General features: G+C 45.5%; 1 protein-coding gene across 2 annotated transcripts in view; it reads right to left on the bottom strand.

Annotated features, from left to right (window-relative positions):
• Nucleotides 1-24,131, bottom strand: part of NRBP1 (nuclear receptor binding protein 1) — a 214,483-nt gene continuing 190,352 nt past the window's right edge. For both annotated transcript variants that reach the window (XM_033937868.1, XM_033937869.1), the window contains 3 exons: nt 16,435-16,498; nt 16,265-16,320; nt 1-2,020 (listed from right to left, as the gene is read on the bottom strand). In XM_033937868.1, coding sequence (XP_033793759.1) covers nt 1,925-2,020; nt 16,265-16,320; nt 16,435-16,498 — 216 coding nt within the window. In that variant the 3' untranslated portion in view covers nt 1-1,924. The remainder of the gene's footprint in view (nt 2,021-16,264; nt 16,321-16,434; nt 16,499-24,131) is intronic.

Here is a 24,131-nt window from a genome sequence, read left to right on the forward strand (position 1 = left end):
TTCTAAGGTGACATTTTCATGGGACATGGTCTGTCTAAATATTTTGTACATGCTCCCAAAATAGTGATTTTTTTTTTTTTTGTTAGGAGGTACACGTTCCCCATACCTCTCCCACTACAACTGATCATGCTGTTTTCTGAGCCTGTTCAGATTAATATATAAAAATAATCCCATTGAAGTTTGCAGTTCTTTATTAACTAAAAAAGTAATATATGGAGACTAATGTGATCATGTTATTTTCAGATAAACCAGGTGGTTTTCATGGGCTCACTTCTTTGCCCAAATGTTTCCTTCAGGAAAAGCTATCACAGTCTCCTCAGATTCAACTATCCCTCAAATAATCTTGATATAAAAAGATGTAAAGCAAATATGCATGTGGAGATGGGGAGGTAACATTCAACATACTAAAAGGCACAAACTTCTCTAGAAAAAAATAAGTGCCCACTGCCAACAGGTTTTAAAGGTTACACCTGGCATGAGACCTTCCTCCAAGTTCATTTCAAAGGAAAATTGTACAATGTCTGCCCACAGACTACAATCACTGTGGCTGTGCAGATGCCTACAGGCCTGTTGTGTGCACATACAAGTTTGAACAAGTGACTGTATGTGTTGTGTGAACATTTATGTATATATCAAAGTGAATTTAAACTAGCATGTTTACACACGGATACACAGCCACTTGCTGCTGTGCTAAACTAGTAAACAAAGTGCAGGCTGTTAATGAAAGATGAAGTGATACCATGGGGGCAAATCAGTGATAATTTAAAAAAAGGATTAAACATAACCAGAGCCCATATCCTGGGCACTTTAAAGGTATGGTTAGTACACACATCTCCAAACCTACTGCTGCCGCCACAGAAATTTGACAGCAAATCCAAGTACTTGCAAGACATGTTTCTTCTACAAAGCACATGGCATACGGTACACACTGCAACAGAGGCTGCACATATCTGAAATGTGCAAGAAATAAAGCTGCCTTTAAAAAGTCTTGGTGATGTGCTACTGCTCATGAGTTTTAAAAGTGGGCCAGTTCAAACATTTCTGGGGAAAATAGTCCCACCGTAAAACCATTATTAGCCTGTTTCGTTCACTGCAAAGCCAGTGAGGCACTTGCAACAGTGCAGCCAAGTACACCTCTACAAGATGCTACTGAATAAGCCCTCCAGGCAAAGTGTTCACACAAATGGGTCATTTTCATTTTGAAAGACTCTGAAATCATTTTCACAGTTGAACAAATTTACCATGTATTACTATAAAACAAGCCAGAAATGAAGGCAATGAACACAGGCGGACTTTACAAAACACCGTTTTTGTAAGACCAACCCCCAAAGCATTTCTTGTTTAAATAACCTAAATTCTGTACTCCCCAAATTAAAACAAAAACTTAAGTGTGCAACACCCCCCCCCCACACACACACACAAATGTGTACAGTGAGAAAAAAAATACACATTGTTATTCTTAGAAATAAAAATAAAGTGAGGTTGAGATGCTCCTTTATCGCCTGCCTGCGACTCCTACATGCAGGACTCTGTGGTGGGCCTGGCTCCTGGAATCCTCCTCTTGCGCTGAGGGGGAATTCCCCCCATCCACAAAGTCTGTCCCCTTCACAGCGTACACCTGGCAGGTTAGATACAGAAGCAGCAGGAAAAGAAATGCTGGTGGGGTAGAGGAGAATAATACTGACTCTTAGAAACTCCTTTAAATACAACAGTAGATTGTCTGTGAGGAATGGGATATTTTGATTTCCTTTTTTGCCTGAACTACACCACATGCAAATGAGTTTCTAAGCGTAGTCTCCTAAAATTCTGGTTCTGCCTTATACAGACAGGAAAAATTCATTACAACAGCATCATGGGCAGCTAGGCGATTCTGCTGACATCAGACTGTAGAAAAGGCAGGAAATGAAGGGAAGAAGAAAGTTTGCTATGATGATACAGTGACAGTCATGCTTCCATTCCGCGCATAGTAGAATTTGCTGAATGCATCTTCAAGTAAACATGTTAATCTGTTTTGGTCAGCCTGTGGTGGGGGAAAACAAAAAGCAAAGCACCAGTAAGAATCAATTTTATCAACTAAACAGTTTTTAAATGCAGCAAAGGTATTTATCTGTAGCAGGTGTTCTCCAAGGGGACAGGCATATATCATCACATGTGGTTACCGTCATCCATGGAACCCGATATAGAGACTACCAAGTGCAGAGTCACTTGAAATTTTTTGGCAGTGCCCATATGGCTGCGTGCCAGTGCCTTCCCTTCTGATATCAGCACACGGGAGCATCGAAGCTTCCCCAAACCTTACCTGGTGGTCTAGTGGCAACACGGGGCAGGATCGATTGTCCTACGCTCCTGCCCCATGCAGAGCCATCATCAAAATGGCTGCCGTGATTTCCCATTGTAGTCTCGATCCTGTCCCCCATCGCCGCTAGACCACAAGGTAAGGTCTGGGGAAGGTCCGGGACACAGGAGGGAGGTGGGAGTGGGTCAGAGCTGGCCCTAAAAATTATCCACGATTTTTCAATATTCGCGGGCCAGCTCTGCCCCTAACCCCCACAAATATTGAGGTTCTGCTGTATATGGGGTTTGCAAGTCGGCCCAGTGGATGTGGCTTGCATATCTGGGGCAGCCTATACAGGATTTTAAAATCATCCCCCCACCCTTCCTTACCTCCCTGACCACTGCCAGCGTTGCAGAGCAGGAGCGATCTTTGCATCTGTAGTCCGGCCCTGTGCTCCCTCCTGTATGGCTTTGCCCTCAGTTTTCATAGGACTCACGAGTCGTGTCCCGTGAGAACTGATGGCAAAGCCATTCAGGAGGGAGCACAGGGCCGGACTACAGATGCAAAGATCGCTCCTGCTCTGCAACGCTGGTGGCGTGATTTGAGGAGGCCGCCGCCAGCGAGGGAGGTAAAGGGAAGGAGGGCGGAGGGATGATTTTTAAACATTGTATAGGCTGCCCCAGTTACTGGTAGATAAGCCGCGACTAATACAATGGGGCAGCTTATCTACCAGATTTAAAACTCGTATAGGCATTTTTTGCGGCCTATATGTGGAGAAATACGGTATATTCTCATATACGGGACTCTCAAGCTGCCAAGATCATAACTCTGGATGAGGATAACTGATATATAAACATGAGTCTGGCAAAACCCAAGTGGGTTGGAGGGAAATTTGGCACTCAGGAAATAAACATAAGAACATAAGAATTGCCATACTTGGACAGACCGAAGATCTATCTAGCCCATGATCCTGTTTCTAACAGTAACCAATCCAGGTCACAAGTACCTGACAAGATTCTAAGGAGTAAAACAGATTTTATGCTGCTTGTCCAAACTGTCTCATCTGGAGTTTTGTTCCAATCAGTAGTGAGAAGTAAAGGATCAAGTAGTCACTTTGCAAATGTCCTCAATGGATGCAGAGCGGAAATGAGCAACCAAACCAGCCATAGCTTGGACACTATATGCTGTTACACATTCTGTACTCAAGAACCAGTAGTTTATGTAGATTTATAACCAACCCACTCCACTAAATCATACATAAGAAAAAATAACTGGGTTGTTATACCAATGTAGGAATAGGCTTAATCGAAATACCTCAGCCCCACCACTCCACCGCAATAACAATTTCTAAAGCGGGAGGTTTACGTGGTGCTTCATCACTGGTAAATCGTCTCTAGCGCTGTGGTTATATTTAGGTTTTGTTATTTAGTTTTTTATATTAGTTATTCTACTTATCAATAAATAAAGAGTTGTAAAAGTATTGTAAAAGTATGTAGGATTATATACTTAACGTCTATACACAGCTAGACCTGGGAGTCCGACCCGACATGTTTCGCACTATTTGTGCTGTCTCAAGGGTCTCCCGAGGTAGCCGCAGTCATCCGACTCTCAAGTTTACTGTCTGTGAAACTTGAGAGTCGGATGACTGCGGCTACCTCGGGAGACCCTTGAGACAGCACAAATAGTGCAAAACATGTCGGGTCGGACTCCCAGGTCTAGCTGTGTATAGACGTTAAGTATATAATCCTACATACTTTTACAATACTTTTACAACTCTTTATTTATTGATAAGTAGAATAACTAATATAAAAAACTAAATAACAAAACCTAAATATAACCACAGCGCTAGAGACGATTTACCAGTGATGAAGCACCACGTAAACCTCCCGCTTTAGAAATTGTTATTGCGGTGGAGTGGTGGGGCTGAGGTATTTCGATTAAGCCTATTCCTACATTGGTATAACAACCCAGTTATTTTTTCTTATGTTACACATTCTGTAGCATCAGCCCAGCCTATCCTGAGTATACGCAAGCAAGTAGAGATGGTTCATTTGAAAACAGAACTCTAAGCCAGCTCCAGTCAAAAGCTATAAAGAGCTGGGAGGATCCTCTATGAAGCTTAGTGCATTGCAGGTAATAAGCCAGAGCATGTTTGCAGTCTAAGGTCTGCCAGGATGCAAAATGTGTCTTTCGAAAGACAACAGGGAGGACCTATGCATTGGTTGAGGTGAAATTCTGAGACATTCAGAGTGCAGTGCAGGACCAAGTAGGCACGGAAAAAGCGCATGCCTGCCTCATGCGCCGCTGCTGGAAGAGAGCAGGGGAACCGAGGCAGGAGCATGGAAAGCGCACTGAACCGCTTGGATGGGAAAAAAAGGTATGGGGTTTCTTTTTTATATTTTTATTTATTTTCACATATTCACACATTTCACTCCTCAAGATGTACCCTTGGGGGGTGGAAAAAGTGCATTTTATGGAGTGAAAAATACAGTGCATATTGAGATAAAGATTTCAATAAGTCTGTCCCCATACGCCTTATGATGAAGACCATGCACCATTTTAGTAGCCTTCCTCTAGACCGACTCCATTTTTATATCTTTTTGAAGGTGCGATCTCCAGAATTGTACACAATATTCTAAATGAGGTCTCACCAGAGTCTTATAGAGGGGCATCAATACTTCTTTTCCTACTGGCCATACCTCTTTCTATGCACCCTAGCATCCTTCTAGCTTTCACAGTCAACTTTTCAACCTATTTGGCCCCCTTAAGATCATCACATACAATCACACCCAAGTCCCGCCCTTCTGTCATATACAAAAGTTCTTTCCCCCTAAAATGTACTGTTCCTTCGGGTTTTTGTAGCCCAAATGCATGGCCTTGCATTTCTTAGTATTAAATTTTAGCTGCCAAATTTCAGGCCATTCTTCAAGCTTAAGCTTCACTAGGTCTTTCTTCATGTTATTCATACCATCCAGGGTGTCTACTCTATTGTAGATTTTGGTATCATCCACAAAGAGGTAAATCTTACCTGGAAGACCGTCAGCAATATTACTTATAAAAATGTTAAAAAGAACAGGCCCAAGGCACACCACTGGCAACATTCCCTTTCTTCAGAGCGATCTCCATTGACCACTACCCTCTGTTGTCTTCCACTTAACCAGTTCCTGACCCAGCCTGTCACTTTGGGGCCCATCCCAAGGGCACTTAGTTTATTTAGTAGACTTTGCTAAAATCTAAATACACCACATCTAATGCATTCCCTCTATCCAACTCCTACTCAAAGAAATTGATTAGATTTGTCTGACAAGACCTACCTCTAGTGAATCCATGTTGCCTTCGGTCCTGTAATCCACCGGATTCCAGAAACTTCACCATTCTCTATTTTAAAAGTTTTTCCATTAATTTGCTTGCCACAGAAGTCACACTTACTAGCCTGTAATTCCCTACTTCTTCCTTAATTCTACTTTTGTGTAGAGGGACCACATTTGACCTTCTCCAGTCCTCTGGTACCACTCCTAAGTATTGAAATAGTCAGTGGAGCCACCAGAACTTCCTTAAGTTCCTTCAGCACCCTCAGATGTACACCTTCCGGCCCCATTGCTTTGTCTACCTTTATTTTAGCTAGCTCCTCATGAACAACCCTCTGAAAATCAATCAGGATCTACCACTCCTCCATCCCTATTCATATTTGTCTTCTGCGGTCCCGCTGCCGGTGCATAGAACAGAAATATTTGTTAAGCAATTCAGCCTTTTCTTTAATCAGCTTCTACATAATTATCCTCTTCACTTTTGGGTCTCACAATGCCACTTTTGCACTTCTTCCTATCATTGATATATCTAAAAAATGTTTTCTCTCCTGGTTTTACCATATCAACTATTTTTTTCTTCCATTTGTATCTTTGCTTTCCAGACTACTTGCTTTTCAGCCTTTCAACTTTTCCACATATTTTTGTCTATCTTCCTCTTTCTGCTTGAAGTTCATTCACACGGCGTGCAGACTTAACAGTAATGAGGAAAATGACTGTCCAAGTGAGAATTTAGAGAGGAAGATGTAAGCGGTTCAAAGGAAGACCTCATAAAAGTAGACTGTACCATGTTAAGATCCCAAGCATAAAGTGGTTTCATGTGGAACAATCTCTTCATGAAATGGGCTACTAAGGGATGAACAGATAGAGAGGTTTCTTGTCCAAGGAAGAATGAAATACATTGATAGAACAATTGGGTTTTAGTCCAGAGTTGAGAGATGAAAAAAGTAGTCCAGTATGTGACCAGTTCCAGAGAATGTGATGCATTACCAGAAGAAAATCTGATCCATTTGAAGCCATAACAGTGCTGAGTGGAAGGCTTTCTTGAAGCTTCAATGACAGATACTGAAGCCAATTGGCAAAAAGAATTTACAGTGGAACCTTGGTTTACGAGCATAATTCATTCCAGAAGTATGCTCGTAAACCAAATTGTTCGTATATCAAAGCGAGTTTCCCCATAGGAATGAATGGAAACTCGTTTTGATTCATTCCCCCACCCCCAGCTACCGGCGCTGCTCCAATCCCCCCCCCCTTGAGGGCACCGGCGCTGCTCCATACTCCCCCGATCCAGCATCCCCCCCGCTTGAGTTGTTCCCCCCCCTGCGATCTTACATGCTCCCCCGAGCACCAAAACGATATCCCTTACCCTCATTGGGCACCGGTAGCAGCACCAATGCACAGGAAATGCCGGTGCCCGAAGATCCTCCCTCTTCTGTGCTGGGCTGGGCGGTGCTCGGCGAACCTTCCTCTTGCTTGTGCTGGGCTGGACTGGGCCTTGAGCTTTTGCGCATGCTCAAGGCCTTCTGGTCTCGCTCTCTCCGAAATTCTCAGATTCAGAATCTCGGAGAGAGCGAGACCAGAAGGCCTTGAGCATGCGCAAAAGCTCAAGGCCCAGTCCAGCCCAGCACAAGCAAGAGGAAGGATCGCCGATGCACCCCCCAGCCCAGCACAGAAGAGGAAGGATCTTCGGGCACCAGCATGTCCTGTGCGTTGGTGCTGGTGCCGGTGCCCAATCGGGGTAAGGAATATCGTTTTGGTGCTTGGGGGAGCATGTAAGATCGCAGGGGGGGGATGCCAGATCACGGGGGGTGGCACTCGTAAATCGAGTCAAACTCGCTTTCCGAGGCACCGATTTTGCAAATGTTTTGCTCGTCTTGCAAAACACTCGCAAACCAGTGCACTCGTAAACCGAGGTTTGACTGTATTTGATCTGTGAAACCATCAATGCTGTTAGAGCAGAGGTTCAGGTGACAGAGAGATCCCTTGTTCTGTATCAGTAGTGTTGAAAACGGTTGCAACTGGCACAGTTTCTTGGACGAGAGCTCTAGGAGAGGGAACTAAACTTGACATGGCCAATGAGGTGCTATGAGGATCATGGTGCCTTTGATCATGGAAAAGTTTGAGTACAGTTTTCCCAATGAGCAGTATAGGGTGAAATGTGTAGAGGAATATGTCCCTGTCTCCCCCTCAATGAATGAGGAAGGCATTCAACACAATGTGATGGGAGGTATAGAGTCTGGAGCAGAAATGAGGAAGTTTGTTGTGGGGGAGAAGCGAAGAGATCTATGTCCAATGTCCCCCATGTGGAGAATATTCAACATAAAATGGTTGTGCTGAGAGACTATTTGTGTGGCTGAAGAAATCTGCTGAAATTGTCAGCCAGATGTTTTGCTTCTCCGGCAAGTAAACCACTGAGAAATATGCCACAAGCAATTGCCCAATTCAAAATCTGGATTGCTTTCAAGCAAAAGGGGTGCGGACCCATGCCCTCTTGTTTGTTCAGATAGAACATGGCAACTTGGTTGTCTGTACAGATAAGGACTACTTGATGAAGATGATGATTCTGGAATGTTTTAAAGGCATTGCCTATTGTTTGTAGTTTGAGAAGACCGATATGAAGGGTATGTAGAATGTCTAGATGAGCACCTCCATCCAAACATCAAAGCATCTGTGGTTAGAAGTTTTTTATGATGGGGGAGGGGGAGCTGGAAAATCGAGCGAAACTGAGGAATCATCCACCATTAGCGAGAGTGATGGAAGTCTGAAGTGACTTGAATTGGAGCAGACAGATGTCTCATGGCTTGAAACTATTGGGTCGACAGGGTCCATTGTGGGACTCCAAAATGAAGACATGCAAATGGAGTGATGTGCACTGCTAATGCCATATGATCGATAAAGTATAACAGGTGAACAATTTGCACCCAAGAATGCTCAGAGAATTGAGCGATGTCCTGGCGAAACCGTTGGCTGAGCTATTCAATCTCTCCCTAAGTAAGGGGAAAGTTCCCCTGGACTGGAAATTAGCTAATGTCGTTCCTCTGCATAAAAAGGGTTGCAGGGCAGAGGCTGCGAATTATAGACCGGTGAGTCTCACATCAATAGTGTGCAAACTCATGGAAACACTAATTAAAAGCAAATTGGACACGATCTTGAATGAAGGGAATCTTCGGGATCCCAGTCAGCATGGATTCACCAAGGGTAGGTCCTGCCAATCCAATCTCATCAGCTTCTTTGACTGGGTAACAAGAAAGTTGGACTTGGGAGAGTCTTTGGACGTCGTGTACCTGGACTTCAGGAAAGCTTTTGACAGTGTCCCACACCGCAGGCTGCTAAGCAAGATGGAATCGATGGGGTTAGGAGAGACACTAACTGCATGGGTCAATGATTGGCTGAGTGGCAGACTTCAGAGGGTGGTGGTTAATGGTACCCTCTCTAAAACATCGGAGGTGACCAGTGGAGTGCCGCAGGGCTCGGTCCTGGGTCCACTCCTTTTCAACATATTTATAGGGGATCTGACTCAAGGGCTTCAAGGTAAAATAACACTATTAGCCGATGACGCCAAACTATGTAATATAGTAAGTGAATGCAGTTTACAGAATTATATGGCGCAGGACCTGCTTACATTGGAAAGTTGGTCCTCAACCTGGCAGCTAGGCTTCAATGCTAAGAAATGTAAGGTCATGCACCTCGGAAGTGGAAATCCATGCAGGACGTACTTCTTGAACGGAGAAACTTTAACTAGGACTTCAGCAGAACGAGATTTAGGAGTAATCATCAGTGCAGACATGAAAACTGCCAATCAAGTGGAGAAGGCTTCATCTAAGGCAAGGCAGATATTGGGTTGTATCAATAGAAGTTTTGTCAGCCGAAAGCCTGAAGTCATAATGCCTTTGTACAGGGCCATGGTGAGACCTTATCTGGAGTACTGTGTGCAGTTCTGGAGGCCACATTACAGTAAAGATGTGCGCAGAATTGAATCGGTTCAACGGACGGCCACCAGGATGATCTCGGGGCTCAAGGGTCTCTCGTACGAAGCGAGACTGAACAAATTGCAGCTCTACACTCTCGAGGAACGTAGGGAGAGGGGAGACATGATCGAAACATTTAAGTACCTCACGGGACGTGTCGAAGTGGAAGATGATATTTTCTTTCTCAAGGGACCCTCGGCCACAAGAGGGCACCCGCTCAAACTCAGGGGCAGAAAATTTCATGGCGACACCAGAAAGTATTTCTTCACAGAGAGAGTGGTTGATCATTGGAACAAGCTTCCAGTGCAGATGATCGAGGCAGATAGCGTGCCAGACTTTAAGAATAAATGGGATACCCATGTGGGATCCCTACGAGGGTCAAGATAAGAAAATTGGGTCATTAGGGCATAGACAGGGGGTGGGTAAGCAGAGTGGGCAGACTTGATGGGCTGTAGCCCTTTTCTGCCGTCATCTTCTATGTTTCTATGTTTCAAGACTGTCTACTCTGTTTTGGTAGAAAAACTCGACCCTGAGTAGTACCCAAGACAGCCCTGATTAACTCAAGCACCCGAGAAGGGTGTAGATGTGACTTCTGATAGCTGATGGTAAACCCGAGAAGCTCCAGAAAACAAATTGTTGAGTTGATGACATGCTGAGCTGTTTATGATGAAGCCTTAAACAACCAGTCACCCAAGAAGGAAAATACATGAAACCCGATGTGTAAAGGTCTGCCGCCACTACCTTCAGGCATGTTGTGGAGACTCGAAGGACTGAAGTCAGTCCAAAGGGCAAGACTTTGTATTGGAAATGTCGAGAACCGATACGGAAGTGAAGATATTTTATGTGTGTAAGTATGATAGATAAGGTCTGACAATTAAGTTCATGAACTTAGAGCAAGTGCTACATACCTCCTAAATATCACTTCAATCACCTTCAAAGTACTTCCCATAGGAAGCTATGCACTGATGCCAGCGCCTAGTCCACCCTTCAAAACAATTTTGAAACTTTTTCTGGAATGCCCATTAGAGATGTTGTCTTATTACCATTTATGTCCTGAATATCATCAAAATGTCTTCCTTTCAACATTTCCTTTATCTTTGGGTAAAGAAAAGAGTCATTTGAGGCTAGATCAAGTGAGTAGGTACGGGGGGTGGGGGGTGTAAAAACTGTTAATCAGCTGGGACTAACCAGAAGAGGGAAAGGTACAGAGCCTGGCAGTGAGGGGGGACAGGGGCAGAGCATGGCAAGGAGTGTGGGGTTGGGTGCAGAGCCTGGCAGGGAGGATTTGATTCAGAATATTTTTCTTGTTTTCCTCCTCTAAATCTAGGGTGCGTCTTATGGTCAGGTGTGTCTTATGGAGTGAAAAATACGGTACTCCCTAACATGGAGAACATATTCACAAAACTCTGCCTAGCCCCAAAGAGCTGACCAGTCTCCACAAAACAGATAGGAGAAGCATAGGGAGACAGACATCTGACCTGAACTCTGAAATTTGAAAGGTGGCACAGCAAGGACAGGGTGGGTGTCTAGAATGTCTCACCTATCTACTGGAAGAGAGCTTACTAGGGTAAGTACATAATCACCTTTTCCAGTGCAATAAGTGAGACATTCTAGAAACTAATGGTTCCCAACCCTGTCCTGGACAAACAGGTGGGGTGCTACAGAGTTATGTATAAAAGACGGGTACACCAGGGAGGGAGGGTTCTTGAGTGGGCAGACTTGTTGGGCCGCCGGCCCTCTTCTGCCGTCATATTCTATGTTTCTGAGTACCACCAGGCCAATCGGGTTTTCAGGATAGCCCTAATGAATATGCATGGAGCATATTTGCATGCCTGTCACGTCCATTATATGCAAATCTCTCATTTGCATATTCATTAGGGCTAGCCTGAAAACCTGATTGGCCCGGTAGTCCTCCAGGACAGGGTTGGAAACCACTGTTCTAGATCATAGGAACATACAAAAGCAGTCCCCCAACTAGTCAGGGTGGGCTTGCTGCACAGGCCTTTAAAACTGAAAAACCGAAAGTCAAGTGACAGGCAGCATCATCCACTCTGTAGAATTTGGCAAACGTGGGAAGAGACAACCACGTCCCTGCCTTGCAAAACTCGTCAGAGGAAAAGATCTAACTTCGGACCACAAAGAAGCCACACTCCTAGCAAAATGCACACGAACAGAAACAGGGAACTCTTTTCCTACAAGAATGTAGGGACATGAAATGACTCTATGGATTTGCCTGGAGATCATGGCCTTAGAAGTGGGAACATCACGCTTTAACAAATGAGTCAGCACAGAGGGCCAGAAAGACGAAACTCGTTAGTGCCCTCCAGAGACGCAGAAGCATCCTACGCATGCCCAAGTTTCCTCATAAGCCAATCCTGACGTTTGGAACTCATCGGCTATAAAACAGGCAAACACACTTCCTGAATGACAGGGAAAGTTGAAACCACTGTCTGCAAAAAGGAAGGAACTGTCCGTAGAGAAACTTATACCTCCGAAATGCGGAGAAAGGGATCCTGACAAGACAACGACCAGACTGGAACCCTACGGCATAAGCGATGGTGATCAGAAAACAGTCACACTGCAACCACATGCAGAAGAAAGACTGATGGGAGGAGCTAAACTAGCCTATGATGTACCCTAGAGATGGAGTGAAAAACTTATAGTTCTCTTCTGCAACCCATGCGAGTAAAGGGAAATAACCCTATGGTCTAGAACAGGGGTTCCCACATTTTTTTGGCTTGCAAGCTACTTTTAAAATGACCAAGTCAAAATGATCTACCAACAACAAAAATTTTAAAAAACACAAAGCACACTGTATGCAGAAAAAATGTTAATCATCATTTATATTTGGCGTTTTTTTCAGAGGTCAAGGCAGATGACTTTAAAATATGCAATGTCACCTCAGTAACAACTATACAAAAATAGACAAAACATACCCCCTCTCCTTTTACTAAACCGCGATAGCAGTTTTTAGTGCAGGGAGCTGCGCTGAATGCCCCTTGCAGCTCCCAACGTTCATAGTGCAAAATATGGACAGCAGATATAAATTCTCAAAACGGACACATTTTAATCACTAAATTGAAAATAAAATCATTTTTCCTACTTTTTTGTCTGGTGATTTCATCTCTGTTTGCACTTCCCTCTTCTATGAATCCAATATTTCTTTCTGTCTCCCCCTGCCCCCCTCTTTATTTCTCTCTTTCTTTCTCTCTTCCCCCGTCCCCCCCAAGCCATCGCGCCAATTTCTCCACTTCCCCGATTCTTTCTCTCCCTGCCCCCCCAAGCCACCCAGCCGATTTCTCCCTACTTCCCCAAGCCAGGCCTGGCGCGTAAAAGCGCTGGGCCTACAAGCCTTCCTCCACCACCCCCCCTCCCCCCGACGTCAATTCTGACGTCGGAGAGGAAGTTCCAGGCCAGCCAGGCAGCGATTGGCTGGCCCAGAACTTCCTCTCAAGGTGAAGGCTTATGGGTTTGGTGTTTGTACGCGCCTGGCCTGGCTCGGGAAGGCAGGAAGAACAAGATCGCAAAAGCAATGCAATCGACTCGCATTGCCTTTGCGATCTACTGGTCGATCACAATCAACCATTTGGGCACCCCTGGTCTAGAATGTCTCACCTATTGCACTGGAAAGACTGTTCAGCTTCCCTCCCCATCAGCTCTCTCATAAATCACTAAACAATACAAATATATCACAACAAGGTCCTAGGAAAACGCAACTACAAGCAACCACAAACTTAAATAAATGTAGACAAAAATCAAACTTAAACCTCAAGATTGGAAAGATATGCAGTTCAACACCAGAGAAAGAAACAGCATTTTGCACTTTGGAATATAAAAAGAAAGCAGTGCAAATTTACAGTAAAACTGCATTTTCTGTTCATGAAATTAAAAATAAAAATCTTTTTTCCTACCTTTGTTGTTTGGCCATTTTATTCATGTTTATCCCAGATTTCAGTTTCTACTTTCTTCTATATTTTCTTAATTTTCTTTCTAGGGTCTTCAGTCTGCATCTTCTCTCCTTCATCTAACTCTGACTAACCTTTTCCTTTCAGTTTTCCTCCATTTATTTTTCTGCATCTCTATCTGCTTCTATTTATAGCTTTCCATCTCCCTCATCCTATTCTCCAGTTTACTTTACTAACTCTTCCCTCTCTCCCCCCTTCCAGCATTTTCTTTTTTTCCCTTTATTTTCATTCTTCTAACTAGCATCTACTGTCTTGCCTTCTCCATCCAGCATATCCTCTCCCCTCTTTCCTCCAACACCTCATCTCTCTCTCTCCCTCCACCTCCATCCAAAATCTCTCCCCATCACCTTTTATCATTTTGCTTCTTCCAACATTACCTACCTAGGGCTCCGACATGTAGGCAGGCAGCTGCTTCCTCCACGCGGTAGCCACAGCAGTCCTCCTTGCTGTTTGCCGGCCACAGGGAGGAGGGGAGAGAGGAGTCAGCGGCACAATCGGATTGCGAGCAGCCCTACCTTTGGTCCCAGTCTTACTAAACCGTTCTGGCAATAATGAAGCTAGACACCTCAGGGGCCTTCCCTTTTCCCAAATCTCTGTAGGCTCTGCCAGTCTCAATCCTACCCCCCCTCTGAAGTTACTTCCTAATTTGGAGGGGCGGGATTAAGACTGGCAGAGCCTATAGAGATTTGGCAAAAGGGAAGGCCCCCTGTGGCGTCTGGCTTCATTATTGCCAGAAAGGTTTAGCGGGACTGAAGAAAGGGCTGCTCGCAATCCAGATGTGCCGCTGACTCCTCACTGCCCCTCCCCCCTCGCGGCCGGCAAATAGAACATAAGAATTGCTGCTGCTGGATCAGACCAATGGTCCATCATGCCCAGCAGTCCGCTCATGCGGCAGCCCTCTGGTCAAAGACCAGCGCCCTGAGACTAGCCCTACCTGCATACGTTCTGGTTCAGCAGGAACTTGTCTAACTTTGTCTTGAATCCCTGGAGGGTGTTTTCCCCTATCCTTGGAGGACCGCCGCAGCTGCTGCATGGAGGAATCAGCTGCCTGCCTGCATGTAGCGCCCATCTTCAAGAAGGGTGCAAGGGGGGACCCGGGAAACTACAGGCCGGTGAGCCTGACCTCAGTCCCGGGAAAGATGATGGAGGCACTGATTAAAGACAGCATCTGTGAGCACATCAAAAAAAATGGGCAGCTAAAACCGAGTCAACATGGCTTCTATAAGGGTAGGTCATGCCTCACAAACTTATTGTACTTCTTTGAGGGAGTGAACAGCCAGGTGGATAAAGGGGAATCTATAGACATCATTTACCTTGACTTCCAAAAAGCCTTTGACAAGGTGCCACGCGAGAGACTGCTTAAAAAGATATGGAACCACGGGGTACAAGGGGAGGTCCACCGATGGATCAAAAACTGGCTGGCAAACAGGAAGCAGAGGGTTGGCGTAAAGGGCCACTACTCAGACTGGAAAGGGGTCACGAGCGGAGTTCCGCAGGGGTCGGTGCTGGGACCGCTCTTGTTCAATATCTACATAAATGACCTAGAGGCGGAAACTAAGCGTGAAGTCATTAAATTTGCAGATGACACCAAACTATACAGCAGGGCTCAAACCAAGGAAGACTGCGAGGATCTCCAAAAGGATCTAACGCAGCTGGAAAAGTGGGCCGAAAAGTGGCAGATGAGCTTCAACGTGGGGAAATGCAAGGTCATGCACGTGGGGAAAAAGAACCTGATGTTCACATACAAAATGGGGGGAACACCACTAGGGGTTAGTAACCTGGAGAGAGACCTGGGAGTGATGGTAGACGCAACACTGAAGGCATCGGCGCAATGCGCCACAGCCTCTAGGAAAGCAAACAGAATGCTGGGTATCATTAAGAAGGGTATTACGACCAGGACGAAGGAAGTCATCATGCCGCTGTATCGTGCAATGGTACGGCCGCATCTGGAGTACTGTGTCCAGTACTGGTCGCCGTACCTCAAGAAAGACATGGCGGTACTTGAGGGAGTACAAAGAAGAGCAACCAAACTGATAAAGGGAATGGAAAATCTCCCATATACCGACAGATTGAAGCAGTTGGGACTTTTCTCCCTGGAAAAGCGAAGACTTAGAGGAGACATGATAGAAACCTTCAAGATCCTGAAGGGCATAGAAAAAGTAGACAGGGACAGATTTTTCAAATTAAGGGGCACCACAAGCACAAGGGGGCATTGGGAGAAATTGAAAGGGGACAGGTTTAGAACAAACGCTAGGAAGTTCTTTTTCACTCAGAGGGTGGTGGACACATGGAACGCGCTTCCAGAGGCTGTTGTAGACAAGAAAACATTAAATGGTTTCAAAGAAGGTTTGAATAGATTCCTAGAAGAAAAAGGGATTGGGGGGTATAGATAGGTATAGACCATTGCTCAGGTAATGGGCTTGATGGGCCGCCGCGGGAGCGGACCGCTGAGCAGGATGGACCTATGGTCTGCCTCAGCGGAGGCAACTTCTTATGTTCTTATGTCAGGCCTGCCCCTGACTGGTGACTATTCCCCACAGCCAGACTCCCCGATAGATGTAAATTTAGATATTTTTTAAAAAACTACAGTAGTTAGAGATGTACTCAAGTATAATCTCAAATATAAACCAAGACCCCCATTTTGGGTCATTTTTGGCCCAAAAATCTAGGTTTATATTCGAGTATATACAGTACTATGATTTTCAAAGGGTTCAGAGAAAAGGGTAGTAAATAGTCCCAAAACTCACTTACCTCACTTATAAAGCCCAGCTGGACCAGTTCTGCTGCTAGCTCCTGAATGTTCTCATCTGAAAGAAAAACATGAAGTAGTACCTCTTACCCACGGAAGGATGAAACTAAAATGAGAACCAATATTCTCCCATTCATTGTATGGAAAAGCCACAATAGAAGTTGCTACTTACTGGGTAACAAATCACAGCTCAGATGTCGATTCAACTTATCTTCTAGTTTCAGCAACAGTGTTAACTAAAAAGGAAAAATGGTGTAAAGGTAAAGGAGTAGATCAAGTCTCTAATCACTTCTCTACTACTTAACCAAAGGAATTCCAAAATATCCTGCCTACAAAAGATATTTGTTAAAGATTTTCCATGGACACAAAATGAGAAGAATCATTTATGAATAAAGACCTAGGGGGTTCTATGTTTTAGTACATTTATTCACTATTATCCAAACATCACAAGTTGTGTGTAGAATAAAAATGAAAATGTGATATCACCACAAATAGTATTTCAAAAATTCAGAAGAAAAAACAGAGACTCAGTAAATAGCCACTCACTTAATAAGATTTAATCAATGGTCTTTGAATATCTCGCCCCCCAAAAAAAATAACAACACCGACATCAGTTGCTTCAAATATGAAATAAAGTTAGAACATAAGTGTCGGCTTTACATTGATAACTGTCAGCATTTTCAGTTTGCCTAACCAATGTCAGCAAAGGCCTATGGGAGATTATATCAAACATATCTGATCTTGGAGATGTCAATGTAGACATGCCTTAAATTGCCCTAAATTATTTCTAAACTATCAGTGCTTAAGAGTAACAAAAGACCTTAACATAGAAACATAACATAGAAATAGACGGCAGATAAGGGCCACGGCCCATCAAGTCTGCCCACTCCAATGACCCTCCCTATCTATCTTTGCGGATAGATCCCACATGTTTGTCCCATTTGGCCTTAAAATCTGGCACGCTTCTGGCCTCAATAATCTGAAGTGGAAGACTATTCCAGCGATCAACCACCCTTTCGGTGAAGAAGAACTTCCTAGTGTCACCGTGCAGTTTCCCGCCCCTGATTTTCCACTGATGTCCCCTTGTTGCCGCGGGACCCTTGAAAAAGAAGACCTTGCCACAGCTCTGAGGTTCAACAGATGTGCTAAGGTTCAGTGCTTAAGGAGGAAAATGGCCCCAGCTGCATGTTCTAAGATGGTCAATAAAGAGCCATTGTCACAGAAAGATAACAGAAAATAGCAGAAACTCCAGTCTAGTTTCTTTCTTATCTTCTTGTCTTTCATACCCCACACACCTTCCTTACCATCTTTTCAAACAGTTTACAGAAAGATATGGATACTTAACCACAATAGATTCTATTTTTAAGAATAAGATTCCAAATCTATAAAAGCCTCCTCCTCCCCCCCCCCTTCTTTTTCTGGACCCTCTAGCTTCCTCCTCCCTTGCTGAATTCTTTTTGCCTATTCATACCTATACACCCATCATTCAGACCTAAAACAAGAGACAGGTAGTTTGTCCTTCCTCTCTCATTTACACAGAAAAAGCCTCTGAATCCAACTATATACTTTGGGCTAGATTCACTAACCCTCCGATCCGTGTGCAATCCGTTTCCGTTTGCATGCAGGCCGATGAATTCACTAAAGGTCTGCATGCAAATGGAGACGATCGTTGACACGCCCCCAGCCAACTGCATGGATCGCTAAAGCCCTGACAGTAGTGACAGGCTGTCAGGGCTTCTGCCGGCTTTTTAAATATATATATTTTTTTTTAAATCGGGCAGATGTTTTACACACACAAAGTATCTGACCGATTTAAAAAAAATAAATAAAAATTAACCCCTCCCCCAAACAAGTGCTCCGAACCTCCTCCCTCCCTAAACCCCACAAAAAAATTGCCTCGCAGCCTACTCTCTGCTGCCCTAACTTTCCCACTCTCGCCCCGAATCTCGCCTGCCACCCTGCTCTTGACCCAAATCTCTCCTGCCCTTCCCCGCACTAGGAGCCCGTGGTTTTAACCCACAGGTTAAAGTGGGTTAAAACCACAGGCTCCCCAGTCTACAAAAAAGGAAAAAACAACAACAAAAAAAAGTCGCAGCAACAAAAAAAAAAAAGTCGCAGCTCAGACACATGCCCCCCTGCATCAATGACTCCCCGCCCCAATGCCCCACAAAAGGCAGGAGGGATGCAAACTCCCTCCTGCCATGTTAAACCTCTCCTGCCTCCCTCCCTGTTGCAAAATCTAGTCCAGCCGGCTGGCCAGCCTGGGCCCGGCCCACCCACCAAAAAACAAACTGCAGGAGGGATACCAACTCCCTCCTGCCACACCCCCCTCCCCTGTGGACACCCTCTCCTCATTCCAGGTCCCCTTTCCACCACCCCTCCCCGTACCTTTAACGGAGGAGGAGGGGTGCTCAGTCCCTCCTGCTCCTCCGGATCCAGATATTTTGCGTATGCAACACTCGCAAAATATCTGTGCCATGGAAAAAAAATGAATAAAAAAGACAAGCAGGCCTGTCAAAAAACCTGCAATTACCAACAGGTCTGCAGCAGTCGGGTTTGCCAATAGTAAAACCCGATTCGAAATAGCCAAGCAATTGTTAGTGAATCAATCGCTTGGCTATTTTGTATGGGGTTTTGCTAATTTGCATGGGAGAGTTGGGATTGGATTTCTAAAGGCTTTAGTGAATGGGGTTGGAGGGAAATTTGGTTGCAAAGGGCTCGTAAACCGATCGGTACACGATCGGTTTGCTTAGTGAATCTAGCCCATTGTACTTGTAAAGCCTATTTTTATATTAGAATATGTTCTGTACTTTAGTACTAAGCATTGCATCTCTGTTATATTAAGCCTATTTCTGTACAATAAGCCTAAACTGCAACCATTAATTTCACTTCCTGCTGAACCTCTGGTAAGAGCGGATAGTGTAGCTGGTTTTAAGAAAAGTTTGGACAATTTCCTGGAGTAAAAGTCCATAGTCTGATATTGTGAAAGATATAGTGAAAGCCACCTGCTTGCCCTGGATTGGTAGCATGAAATGTTGCTACTCTGAGTTTTGGCCAGGTACTAGTGACCTGGATTAGCCACCGTGAAAATGTGCTACTGGGCTTCATGGACCATTGGTCTCACCCAGTAAGGCTATTCTTATGTTCTCTTCTGAGGACACTAAACCCAGGACCTCTGGCGGATTGTAGGGCTGTAACTTTACATATTGGGGGCTTGTTTGCTGAACCCCTTAGCAAAACCTTACAATAAGAGTTGCCATACTGGGACAGACCAAAGATCCATCAAGCACAGTATTCTGTTTCCAACAGTGGCCAATCCAGGCCACAAGTACCCTGCAAGATCCCAAAAAAGTACAACAGATTTTAAGCTGCTTATCACAAAAATCAGCAGTAGATTTTCCCCAAGTTCATCTCAGTAACAGCTTAAGGACTTTAGGAAATTATCCAAAACTTTTATAAACTCTGCTAAGCTGACTGCTTTTACCACATTCTCTGGCAAGGAATTCCAGAGTTTAACTACACCTTGTGAAGTATTTTTTTTCTGCGTTTTAATTTACTACTTTAGTAGCTTCAATGCATGCTCCCTATTAGTCCTAGTATTTTTGGAAAGGGTAAAAAAGTGATTCATGTCTACCTGTTCTACTCCATTCAGCTTTTATCAACCTCTATCATATCTCCAAGCTGAAGAGCCCTAGTCACTTTAGTATTTCCTTATAGGGATGTCAACCCATTCCCTTAATCATTTGTGCCATCCTTCTCTGTACCTTTTCTAATTCCGCTATGAGGTGTATTTTCAAAGTACATACAGCACAGTTACTTACCGTAGAGCAGTTACTTACTGTAACAGTTGTTATCCAGGGACAGCAGGCAGATATTCTCAACATGTGGGCGACATCATCGACGGAGCCCCGCAGCGGACAGCCTCGCAAGCAGAGTTGCTTGAAGATCTTTTAAGAGCTTATAAGTGCTGCACTGTGCATGCACGAGTGCCTTCCCACCCAAGTTAGGGCGCGCGTTTCCTGTGAGGTACCTCAGTTCAACGTTTTCTGCGGAGCCGAGAAGTCCTCTTCACTTCAGCTCTGCAGCTCTTCGTTGTCTTCTCGCACCGCGCCTTTGTTATTTTCTCTTAGTCGCTGTGCCCATGCGTCTTTTATATTTTTTTCTTAAAAAAAAAGTTTTCTTAACTTGCCTTTTTTCGGCCTGCGGCCCTTGGGCCTAGGCCTGGCCGCTGAACCTCGTTCTTTTACCAGCCTCTCTCTTTTCTATGTCCCAGCCTCTTACCGGGTTCAAAAAGTGTAGCCAGTGCGGCAGGGTAATTTTGATCACCGACCCTCATTGTTGGTGTATTGTTTGCCTGGGTCCCGAACATTGCCCCGACACTTGTTCGCGCTGTGCTACCCTTCAACCTCGAGCCCTTCGCAGATGCTGTGCTAAAATTCTTCGCAGTCTGCTGAGAGGGTCTTGACCTCTGCTTCGGGGACAGCCTCGACTTCCAAGACCTCAACCCCGACACCCGTGGTTGCCTCGACCAAGGCCTTGACCTCGACAACTTTGACATCAAAGGCCTCGGCTGCAGTCCCTTCTAAGTCTTCACCTGTGGGTAAGTCTCCTGTTTCTCCTTCAAGTGCCCTTCCTAAGAAGCCTCCAGAGTCTCAGGCATCCTAGGCCGTGCTTACGGTCCTGCCAGCCTCTACAAGACCTCCAGCTAAGCGTGCCTCCAAACATAGGGAATACTCATCCTCGAGGTCGCCCTCTTTGGAGTGCACTGCTGCACCTTCGAGACTTGATCCTTTCGTCTCGGTGCCTATGTTCGAGGACTTGTTGAAAGCCATTCTGACCACTCAGATTTCCTTGGTCATGGCTCAACTTCTTCCGGCCTTGACCCTGCTTCCTACGAGCCAGCCTGAGTCTCCTCTTGAAGCACCTTGAGGCAAGCCTTGAAAGTCTCATCGCTTATCATCCAGTGACTCTTCGCCCCCTCCTGGGACAGATTCTCTGCCACCATTGGGTTTTGGTAAAGACGGAGACCAAACTTGTCAATGGTACAGCCCTCCCAGCCTGGAGGGATGGCAGCGTAAACCTTAGAGGAGTTGGACTTCTTCAAGGACGACTCAACCACCAAGGCTTGATGAGAAAGCTGAGAACTTTCAAACCCCTTTACCGGGATGGTCCAGTAATGGGATTCCAACTTGGAGGAAATGGCCGTGATTGCATAGGGGGGTCTCCAGGTTCCAGAGAAAAGTTTGCCAGAGAACCTGGTGCAATGGCAAGTGCAGCGCCTCACGAGGCGGATGATCAACACCCATTTCTGCCAGATATTCCTGGGTATAACGGGACTCAGACTGGAGGTCCAGTTTCAAGGCCCTATCCATGTCAGAGATGAAACGAGTAAAGGAGGAGTTTCGAGAAAAAGACTCATACTCCTGAGGAGACCCCGAGCGAGATCTGGGGGCAGCCGAGAAAGAGGGAGAAATTTTTCCTCGAATAGTAAGCCGGGGCCTCGGAGTTCTGCGAAGAAGACTGAAGAGGCTCTACTAAAGTGTCTGGGGGGCGTTGAGGAACGACCCCTTGCTAGGTGGGCTGGGGAAGACCCCGGGGTCCGAGGAATTAGATGGCGATGCCTCGTGGAAGACTGGGTAAAGGAAAATTCCTCCACTGGTTTCGAAGACGACCCCTTAGAGGCTGGTAGCTGCCTAGATGGGGAACACAACTCAGAGTCCAACTCAAGGACAAGCATTTGTCTAGAAGGTTTCACAGTTGGAGACCTGCCCCGAAGGGGCGGAGAAGACCGGGGATTTTTAGGAGGGACAAAACTCGACAAAGTAGCGGGGAAAAACGGCCCCCTGGCCTGGATCCCCGAAAAGTTACAGGGGATTCGGGGGATGAAGAATCGCTCGAGGGAACCCGGCAAGTGTTGCGGGCAGGGCCTCGAGAAACGAGGGGATGCTCAGGCTGGTCAGACAGAGACTGGATCGAGACCGAGGTCAGAGGAGTAGAAGTCGGGACCAATTGGCTCACCACCGAGGAAAGCTGAGTGGTAAGAATAGCCTTAAGCGTGTCCTCTAACATAGGTACCGAGACCAAAGATGGTTGGGTCTTAGGTGCAGCAGTGCGCTCCTTCGGGGGCGACCTTGAGGAAGAGTATTCCCTACAGGAGGAGGCACGCTTAGAGTGATGTATCGAAGATGACGATGAGGCAGCACTGACATGAGACTCGGAGGTAGGCTTCTTTGCCAGCACACCTGAGGAGGAAAGAGGAGACTTACCCTAGACTGGAGTAACAGGAGGAGCTGAGGCCGGAGCCTTTGAGGCCAACGGGGACTTCGAGGCCGAAGCGCCCAACGAGGGCACTGAGGCCGAGCTCGAGGCCTGTCCTGCAGGATCCATGGGGCCAAAGAGTTGGAGAATCTTGGCCACCCTCCTACGAAGAGCCCGCAGTTGCAATGTCGCACAACGGGGGGACGACTCAGCGCGGTGCTCTGCACCCAGACACTCCACACACCAACGATGAGGGTCGGTGATGGAGATAACCCGGTTGCACTTAATACAGTTTTTAAATCCGGAACAAGGCCGGGACATAAGAACAAAGACGGCCGAGGCCCTGCGAAGCCAGGTGGCCAGAGTAAGACCGGGAACCTGGTCAAAAAGATACGAACTGAAAAACAAACAAACAAAAAAAAAGAAAAACAGAGGAGAGCACAGCGACTCAAAATAAACTAACTAAACAAGCCGCGGTGCAAGAGGGACAACGATATCGCGCGAAGCAAGGGAGCAGTGCTTCTGGTTCTGCGGAAAACAGAGAACTGAGGACACGCTGAGGAGACGCGTGCCCTGGACCGGGTGGGAGGGGCACGCGCACATGCGCGGGCCAATCGCAAGCTTGAAGGTCTTCAAGCAAGTCTGCTTGCGAAAATGTCCGCTAGGGGGCTCCGTCTGTGACGTCACCCACATGTAGAGAATATGTTGCCTGCTTGTCCTGAGATAATACAGAATTAGGAAGAAACACTCTTCTGTTTGGAAATGCCTTTTAAACACTGCCCTCAAATCAGACAACTATATAAAAAGTCCAAAAAGAACCTAGGCAAGCAGTGCACCTCTAGCAACTGGATTCCTAGGATGCCCTACTGTAGCCGAGACATGCTCTCACATAAATGGACAGCTGCTTCAAAGGCTCATGGTTGCTGAGTCCTCCAAAGCTGACCATATCTGTTCTTTGTAGGTTACAGTGCTGTGTCTATCTATGATTTATCAGTCACACAGTTATAACCCTCTGGAAGTTATTTGTAATTTGAAAAGAGTCTAGAAAGCTGCTGGAGACCATTCATAATCCAGTGGTATGGAATGTTATTTCTGCACTGTGTGCACAGTGGAAGAGGAATGTATATTTTGGATCTAAAAAAAAAGCAAGGTCTCTTTTGAGAGAACAAAAACTGATTTGTCCAGGTTTTAAATTTTGGCCCATCACAGAGCTGGCGTGGGGTTGGAGAGGTTGTAACCCTATACTTCTACTAAGACTAAGGTGTCCTTTTATTAAAGTGTGCATTTAGCGTGCACTAAATCGATTAGCGTACCTTAATAAAAGGACCCCTAAGTATCTTAATAAAAAATTCAGCCTGCGACTTAGCCTATGGTTTAGATTTTGGCCCCTTATGTGATTGAGTTTGACACCCCTGATCTATGCCCTTTTTAATAAAAAATGAGGGGTTCTGAGGCAGATGGAGGCTTTTAAAATCAAACTGGGGAAATCCAAGACAGCTGCCCAATAGCAATTTTAGCACCTGAAAGAGACAAAAATGAAAAAACAAAAAATTCAGGGGTTTTTGGAGGTTGGGGACCCTGTCCCTAGCCTCAGAAACCTCTAAAATCAGT

Source organism: Geotrypetes seraphini, chromosome 3 (genome assembly GCF_902459505.1).
Source record: "Geotrypetes seraphini chromosome 3, aGeoSer1.1, whole genome shotgun sequence".
Lineage (NCBI taxonomy): Eukaryota > Metazoa > Chordata > Amphibia > Gymnophiona > Dermophiidae > Geotrypetes > Geotrypetes seraphini.